This window comes from Arachis duranensis, chromosome 6 (genome assembly GCF_000817695.3).
Source record: "Arachis duranensis cultivar V14167 chromosome 6, aradu.V14167.gnm2.J7QH, whole genome shotgun sequence".
NCBI classification, from domain to species: domain Eukaryota; kingdom Viridiplantae; phylum Streptophyta; class Magnoliopsida; order Fabales; family Fabaceae; genus Arachis; species Arachis duranensis.
The window spans coordinates 85,614,687-85,624,092 of NC_029777.3; the positions used below are offsets into that span (position 1 = coordinate 85,614,687).

Below are 9,406 nucleotides of genomic sequence, written 5' to 3' on the forward strand. Positions count from 1 at the left end.
AAATTAAATACCGATGTGAATAATATAATTTATTTGTCGTATTTTTATATGATACCATACGAAGCAAACACCAATAAAAAGTATTTAAAAAAGGATGTTGTTCCGCACTTTTATTTAATGATCTATATGAAGGCAACCACCGCTAAGGCTAACAATGGTTTGTTTTCTTTCCTCAATGCTTTTATTTGTTTGACCTACCTACGCACCTTCTTGTTTCGCATCAGATGGCAGAGTCAAACTCAGAGGTGGAGAAAGTAGTACTTGGCAATTTCGTTCAAGATCTCATTTTGACTTCCCAAGAGGTTCAAACAAACTATGTCTACAACGAAGGTGGTGTTGGCTTTCGCGATGCTCTTGATTCCGGGGTTATTCCAGTCATTGACCTTAGCCTCCTCACTTCTCCTTCCGAGCTCACAAAACTCCACCATGCACTCTCCTCTTGGGGTTGCTTTCAGGTATGTCTTCTCTTTCTACAGGACTTGCTCTTCTGATCTAATAAAATATCTAATATGGATCAAGTAGGAAAACTACTATTTTTCTAGTGCTATCTAAAGAAATCATTGAGTTATGAGCGAACTATTAAAGTTGAGTAGTCTTGTGTAATATGCATCAACTCATTGATTGACGATTCAATTCTTAATAAAATTTAGATGAGCTTGAATATTCCGTGTTTTTTATTTTTCTACAAGGGATTAAGATGAAAGTGGTTATAAATAAGCTGATTGATTTAGTTATTTTTTGAATTGAAGCCTATTAGTGTTTTAATTTCATTTTCCTTTGATCTGAAGTGTTTTAATATTTTGTTTTTTCATTACAGTCACTTAATCACTTTTACTTAAATAATTGATGAGATGTTAGTATGTTACTTAACTGATGTACTGAAGCAATTGTCTGCCATGGTTTGAAAATTGATTCTAGAGAGAGAAAAAATAGATGGTTTATTTAGACAAAGAATGTGATTTGTAGTAGGCATTAATCTGTCAAGGTTCAAAACTTGGTTCTAGAGAGTGAATTTAGAGAGGGGAAAAAATATGGTTTATTTAGAGAAAGAATATAGATTTGTAATAACTAACTTGAATTGATAGAGTGATTACACATATTCAATCACATGTAGATATGAGTTCATATCCGATTATATGGAGACAAATAAAGCAAAAAGAAGAAAAAAAAATATAGACAACACATTTTTTAAGAGTTTTGTTAGAAATTAGAAAATACTTTAAGGATATACATTAAGATTTTTAATGGAGATATTTTGATATCAATATACGTATTTAAAGAACAATGAATAGTAAAATTCAAATTTAAAAGTTAAAAAATTATTATCCGAAGCTATTAGTTTAATTTGTTTGCTATGAAAATAAAAAAAATAAAGATGATATATATAATTATATCTATGATATTTGAAATTATATATAGATTATTACTTTTACGAAATAATAGGTACTGTTTTTTTTTTCAAAATATGAAACATATTCTTTTTTTTTTAAATTAGAGTGCATTTAGTTTATATTTTCGTTTTTTTTTAATATTCAGTTTTTAGGATTTCATAAAAAAAAAGTAAAATTAAGTGATGAAAATAAAAAATAGGATTTTATTATTTTTTTTTTTTTGTTCACAAAATTTTAAAGACAAAAAATTCTAAAATAAAAAATACAATACAAACTAAACTCACCGTGATTACAACAAAATGATTGTTCACAGGCAATTATTTCATTTCTTAAAAACTTGGCCATGTTTCGAAATGGTGCCAATTACTATTAATAGCCACGTTTTCGAAATTTAACATGAAAAGTGTGGCCAAAATTATGAACAAATGCCACCATCACTACTTTTTGGCTACACTTTTTGAACGTGATTTGAAAAAAAAGGTACCCACAGGTCATATTTCTTGTAGCCTTGCTATAGAAACGGGGAACAATATCACAATTAATGTAAAAAATGTTATTCTAAAATAGGAGTATATACAATTATAAGTCTTTCTACGCTCCAATCAAAACAATTTGAGAATGCTGTAACAATGGTTTTTTAGAAATAAATTTAATTTGGGGTAAGGATTTGAAGTTTTAATTCCGCTCTTTAATTATTTTCTTAATGCTTAAATGAGTAAAAATTTAAATATATATGTTATTTAAAAAAAATCAAAAGATAAAATTTTTTAACTTTCTTTATTTGAAAATTAGGAGAATGAATTAGAATTTCTAATAACTTTTTTTGTGCAAATTTTATCTTGTTTCCAGTATTTGTTGTTTTAGAATAATATAAAGTTTTAAAAATAAAAGATTCTAAAAATAAAAAACTAAATCCATCCGTTTTCATTCTGAAAATGGCAAGTATGATATTCACTTTGATTTGTTCTTTTTTATTTTTTCTTTTGGGTCTAGATGATATTCACGTTTTATTTACGTGTTTAATAGGCCTTGTAATTGTTTTGTGGGATTCAGGCAATAAACCATGGAATGTCAAGCTCTTTTCTTGACAAAGTTAGAGAAGTTTCAAAGCAATTTTTTGAACTTCCAAAAGAAGAAAAAATGATATATGCAAGGAAACCAAATGACATGGAAGGATATGGAAGTGATATTATATATTTCAGAGATCAAAAGCTTGATTGGACAGACAGAATATACCTCAAAGTGCAGCCTGAAGAACAGAGAAACTTCAAAGTCTGGCCAGAAAAACCCAATGATTTCAGGTATATTGTATGTAGAGTTAAAATTAAGACAAAAAATTTGGTAGATTAGCTCCATATGTTACTTACAATTTAGGTAGATTATCAAAATTTTACTCCCATTCTTGCCTCTCCCAAAGACACCTATACGAACCATAGATAGTGACTCTGAGATAGAAAAAGTAAACCATCATTTCTAGCCATAAAACTTTAAAATGCAGACAAATTTAACTATGAATGAACAAAATTAGTTTTGTACTTACAAAAGATGGTTTTTATGTGATAAAATTGCCCATTCATGGGTAGAAATGACAGATTTCATTTTTCATGAGTACAAAATTAGTTTTGTTTATTCATGAGTAGATTTGTCAATATTCGGAACTTCTATGGATAGAAATGGTAGTTTACTCTACTAAAATTGTTCTTATATACTTTGTTTGGTTGTAATGAGGGATGGGATACAAAATATTTTAGGTACACATAATTGTCCCTAATTTGAATGGGTGTCATGATGTAGGACAACTGTAATAGAGTATACTGAAAGGCTAAAATTGCTAAACGAAGTGATTTTGAAGGGCATGGCAAAGTCACTGAACTTGGAAGAGTACCGTCTCTTGAAGGAATGCGGAGACAAAGATACAATGATCTTGAGATTCAACTATTACCCTCCTTGTCCTATGGCGGATCATGTCCTTGGCCTGAAGCCGCACGCCGACGGATCAACTGTTACTTATCTTTTGCAGGATAAAGAAGTTGATGGCCTCCAAGTCCTCAAAGATAATCGTTGGTTCAAAGTTCCCATCATCTCTGATGCTCTCCTAATTAATGTTGGTGATCAAGTAGAGGTAACAACTCTCACATCCTATATTCTTTGTTACTATGAATTAGGCAAAGCTTGTTCATGTTTACTAGTAAGTGATTGAGTTAACATAGGCGGCTGAACATGGGTAGTAGCTAGACTATGTGTCCTTAGAGCATCTATCTTTATTTTGGATCTCACAAAATGATACATTCATATTTGTAGGACCAAATGTTATAAATATTAATTTGAGATTAAATGTGAAATTTATTATTCTAATATTTAGTTTCAATGCAATTTAAACTTTATACAAGGTGACAAAATTTAAGTAATTCTCTACTAAAGTGAAACTGTCTCAGCTCTAATCTCATTTCATTTCATCAATCATCTCTCTCTAATGCAAAGTAAAATTTGTAAATAATCCACTTCCTGTACATGTCAAATTTAAAATTCCAAAAGCACTCTATTACATTGGAGATGCTCTTAGGCTAATTAGTTTGGTTCTTTCACCAGGATAGTCTCTTGGTATCGTGTTTGGTTATAACTTATAATAGATAGGACTTAATCACTCAAAATGAGAAACTTTTAAAGGGGTAAAGTAGGAATATTATAACAAAAGAATGAAGACATGCCAGAACAATTTCATCAATAGGCTAAGTAGGGTTAGTTTGGATATGTCGGCTACATTTGGTTTTAAGAATAGGTTAAGAAAAGATACCGAGAATATGGCAAAAAAAAAGGAGACACAAAAATTAGTGTTTTTATATTTTGTTTGATACTGAACTGAATATAAGATAGAACAAATAATAAAAAGTCTAATTTACTTTTATTTTTTCATTCATACAAAATTTAGAATAAAAAATAAAATGATAAAAAATATAATTATAAAAATTTGATAGTGATAATAAAAGAAAAAATAAAATAAGTTGTGTTTCTGTTTAGTATTTTTATGTCATTTCTATTAAAAAAGATATAATATTTAGTATTTCAGGACACAATGTCTCTCTTTATGTCTCATTTGCCAAATAGTCAAATATGATTTTGTGTCTTTGTGTCTATATCTCAACATCCTATCCTTTAGTTATAAACAGACGCAGCTTAAGTGACTTTTCTTAACTTTTAATTTATGAAAAGTTAATGTTTGATATAATTTTCAAAATTAACATGCGATTTTCTAAAAAATTATTTAAAGTGATTTTATAGAAAATTAAAAAAAAAAGTGACTTCTTCTGTAATACAAAGTTTTTTTTATCACTCTTCCTTTAAAATAAGCATTTTTGTGATTAAAAAACCAAATATAAAATGACTTATATATAAACTACTTTTAATATAAATCCTTATATTTTAAATTCTTTCTTTTAAAAGAGTTTAATCAAGTTGTTTATTCAAACTAGTCTTTCTTCTTTTTCCATTTCGGTCCGTCACACTATGGAGGGACACAAATTTTTTGTCCCTTCTGTTGTGCATTAGTACGGTACCCAAACTTGAAGGTACATTTGGGTTGTGTTTTTAATTTTTAGTATTTTCTGTTTTAAAATTTTATGAATAAAAAATAATACATAAAAAAATAAAATATCAACCTCTGATCTCGTTTTTTTTTTGTTTACGAAATTTTAAAGACAGAAATCGCTGAAAATGAAAACTGTCCTTGGCAGTTGGCATCCAGCATCAAAAGTATTGAGTCTGTCTGCGCTGTTTTGAGACAATAAAAAACGCAGCCTTGATTCTTAGTTGTATAGTAATTTCTTCTTGCTTGGGTTCTGTCTTAAAGGAGAATCGATCCTCTCAATTGTTAAAAAAAATTGAAAGTATAAAGTATAATTTTTAATCTTTTGTTACTCTCTTTTTCATATTTATTTTTGGTCCTACTTATAAAATTAACGGTGAAAATCACATTTTACACCTACTTGCTGATGGGGTTTTGTATTGGTAATTTACTAGTTTATAATGATGTACTTGCTTGCCTGTTCAGATTTAAGCCTTGTGGATATTTGTAAAGAAAAAGTTTAACATAGTCTGCTTAACATAATGAACAGATCATGAGTAATGGAATATTTCGTAGCCCAATCCACAGAGTAGTTGTAAATGAAGAAAAGGACAGGCTTACTATAGCCATGTTCTTCACTCCAGATCCAGATAAAGAGATTGGACCAATTGAGCAGTTAGTGAATGAGTCAAGGCCAAAATCATACACACCAGTCAAAAATTATACCAATATTTTCTTCCAATATTACCAAAAAGGAAAAAGAGCAATTGAAGCTTCCAAGATTCATCTATGTGAAGCTGAATAGTTTTCCTAATTTAAGTCTTATATATGAAGAACAAGAAAACACACAAATTTTGTAACTTTATGGATCTGCGAATTCAATGTATGTAAAGTTTGATATTCTTGTGTTTGTTTGGAAAGAGTTTTGAGGATGAATGATTTGAATAATGGCTCGATACTTCCTTAATAAATATCTATATTAAAAGAAAATATTATGCTAAATAATTACTTTATTTAATTCATTGAAAATTAATATTTTTTAATAGATAATTCTAAAATCAAATGTGATTTTTAGATAGAGATGACAACACTACCCGAACTTGCAGGTACTCACCTTGTTCTTACCCGCTTGCGGTAGGTAATTACCTGCCCCGCACCAGGGCGAATTTTTACCGGGGCGGATTTTTGTGTGGGGTGGAACAGGGTCGGGTTTAGGTAATACCCGCCCCTATCCACCCCGGTATATATATAATACATATAATTTTAATATATAATATATGTAATATATGTAAAATAATTAGTAAAATAGTTAATAATATTATATTATATTTAAATTTTTACTTTAATTTATGTTATATATGTGATAATGGTTATATAAATTTTGAAATTTAATTTTATTTATTAAATTTTAATAATTATAGGGTCGAGTAGGGACGGGACGGGTACCCGCAGGAGTGGTATTTATGGAGTAGAGTTAAGGGATTTCATCTTCGACAACACCTTACTCTCTGTATTTATGGAGTGGTGGAGACTAGAGACCTATAATTTTCACTTTTTGTGGGGCGAAGTCACCATCACACTACAAGATGTAGCTGCACCAAAAATTTTTAGCAGTTTCATGGACATCCCACACGGCAGTGAATTGCAAATTTGCTGGGTGATAGGCCTCCACCCCAACCTGAGAACAAGAACCAAAATTTCGAACTGAAGATGACTTGTCTCAGGAACATAGTGGCCTACATTCTACCAGGGGCTGATGCAACTACTCTTCGTCAGTATACCAGATGTTATTTACTTATGTTGATCGGGAGATACTTGTTTACAGACAAGTCAGCCAACCTTGTCCCCCTTATATGGTTGCCACTTTTAGCGAACTTTGATAGTTGCAGACGGTTGTCATAGGGATCTAGTTGTATCACATGCAAGTTAAGAGTGTGATAATGACTTGAAACTTCTGATAACTGTGAAATAGACAACAGGGGAAGAAGAAGAAATCAAACACCTCCACCAGTTGGTGTATCTGGTACATACTCCCCAGACGACTCACTATTGTTGGAAGACCCGAAGTTGACAACGAAATCTGAAAGACTCGCTCAATTCTACATCAACATTATTCCCTAAATTGACGTAGTGAATTGGCCTCGCCGGGATCGAGACTGTATGGGGTATTGAAGAAGATGGCCCAAAGCCACAAAACATGTCATGAAATACAACTCCATCACATGTTGCGGCATTAGTCTACATGTACATAAAAAATTATATTGGCATGCTTATCGGCTTCAACCTAACGTTCTATTAGTAAAACCTCCACTATGCAGCGCTGATAAGAATCTATACGCTACTTGGTCAATCTCCTTCGAACCGATTGTTCCCATGTTGCTCAAGATGACATTCTTATGCATCTAGAAAATCAATACCAAAAATGTACAGTATCACAGGTGAATTGCACTCAAATATTACTCCCTCATCATCGTTTCTAATGATCCCATTGGAATAAATTATTACAAAAAAGAATTACTAACCATTTTTTGAGGAAAAAAATAAAAAAAGAATAGATAGAATTAAGATGGACGTGGTATTGTGAATGCTAGAATTAAGAAGTTACTTATAGGTTTTTTTATTATGTATCTAAAATGTAAAGACCCCTATTTTTTTAAGCACATATCTCGAATACAGTACCACCATACTTATTATGGTTGTATTTCAGATTCGGTGTCTCCGACTTATGCACGAATTTTTAAAATATTTGTATCCCTGATACAGAATACTCGAATTATGCTTTATCGGTTTTGATTATTCTATACCCAGAATATGTAAGATTTATATAAATGCATAAATACTCTACAGATTTTATATTTCGTAATATTATATTTAAATAATTTAAATAAAAAATCTATATTTTCTTCAAATTTTTTCTCAAACAAAGTTGTACTTATCTTTAAAATTTTTATATTTTGTATATAGAATTTATGTTTTTTTATTTATTTCTCTTTTTTATTCTCTTTCTTCTTCATAAAATAAAAAAAAATAAACATACAAATAAATAAAAAAGACACATAAGAAGAAGGAATAAGAAGTAAAAAATGAAAAAGAAAAGATGAGTGAAGTTAGAGATGGCAAAACTCTCCGAGACGGGGATTCCTGCGGAGACTGTCTCGAATAGAGATTTGACTGTGGGAATTTTTTTGCGGGGATGGAGATGGGGGGCAAAATTCTCCCAAGTCAAGCATGGGGACCTGAGCGAGGATCTCCACCCCATCCCCGCTAATACCTGAGATTTATAAATTTACTGAATTGTTCTTAATAGTTTATTTCTCATATATGTGTTTTAGTTATTTCAAAACACACACACACACCTCCTAATCCTCATTTGCATAACCTTCTTAAATTCAGAGATCCCTAACGTTGTCTATACTCCATCCAACATCTCTGCAACCACTCCCTCGCCACTCTCCCTTCTCACCGCATCATCACACCTAACGGTGCCATCACCCTCACTGCATCGTGTTCTCTATTTGTGGCGTCCCTTTCCGTAAATATGTCGTCGTGTCTATTTTTCTCTCTGTTGTCGCGTTTCCCACCTCGTCTATTGCTCTGTTCTCTGACTCGCAGATAGAGAATGGGGAATGGGGTCCCCGCGGGAACTCTTGGAGAATGGGAATGGAGAGCAATATTTCCCCACGACGGAGAACATGAACAGGAACGGGGAACAAATATGGGGTGCGGATAGAGAGCAGGAAGGCATCCCCCGCCCCCGCCCCCGTCCCATGTGTAAATTTCTTTTAAATAAAATAAATTAATTGATTATTTTCTAAAACAAATTAAACTTATTTTATTTAAAAAAAAGTAAGATGTTGAATAAGTTTTTAAGGATTTGAAAAAAAAAATACCAATAAAATTTTTAATGATAATAAATATGAACACATTACCTCTAAATTAATCCTTTTAATTAAGATAAAAAATCTTATTTTAAATTAACTTATCCACACTATTATCGTAAAAAATTTTATTGATATTTTTTTAAAAAAATCAATTTATTCAAAATATAAATTTTCAAAATTTATTTATCACTTCCCTCTTTAAAAAAATAAGTTTTTTTTTATCTCTCACTCACTTTATTTAATACCACATACTCACATACTTAAAACATGACATTTTTATTGAAATTAAATAAAGTTATTATTTATCAAAATATATAAAATAAAAAATATTTACAAAAAAATATATAATGTGACATATTTCGGATACTGTATATCAAAAATCATTAAAAGTGCATTTTAGATATTGAGTCACCAAGATGTATAGCACTAGAATTACTCGAGATATAATATAAATGTGTATCTAGAATACTGAGTAACCGAAATATGTTCATAGAGAATTAAGGTACTTAGTATCTGAGATATATTTCGTTGTCTATAAAAAAAATAGCATTCGAGATCTGTTCTATCATTTG

General features: G+C 30.5%; 1 protein-coding gene across 1 annotated transcript; it reads left to right on the forward strand.

Annotated features, from left to right (window-relative positions):
• The first annotated feature begins 120 nt into the window (after positions 1 to 120).
• LOC107494415 (protein SRG1) lies at positions 121 to 5,864 on the forward strand. The gene is made up of 4 exons (XM_016115454.3): positions 121 to 455; positions 2,445 to 2,692; positions 3,186 to 3,513; positions 5,504 to 5,864. Exons 1-4 carry the CDS (start codon positions 225 to 227, stop codon positions 5,756 to 5,758), a joined length of 1,062 nt encoding a protein of 353 aa, XP_015970940.1. The 5' UTR covers positions 121 to 224; the 3' UTR covers positions 5,759 to 5,864.
• The last annotated feature ends 3,542 nt before the right edge of the window (positions 5,865 to 9,406 follow it).

Excerpts from the sequence above, each read along its gene's own strand:
- LOC107494415 (XM_016115454.3), top strand. The coding sequence starts at position 225 with ATGGCAGAGTCAAACTCAGAGGTGGAGAAAGTAGTACTTGGCAATTTC. Across the intron at positions 456-2,444 it reads CCTCTTGGGGTTGCTTTCAG|GCAATAAACCATGGAATGTC; the intron begins GTATGTCTTCTC and ends TGTGGGATTCAG. Across the intron at positions 2,693-3,185 it reads GAAAAACCCAATGATTTCAG|GACAACTGTAATAGAGTATA; the intron begins GTATATTGTATG and ends GTCATGATGTAG.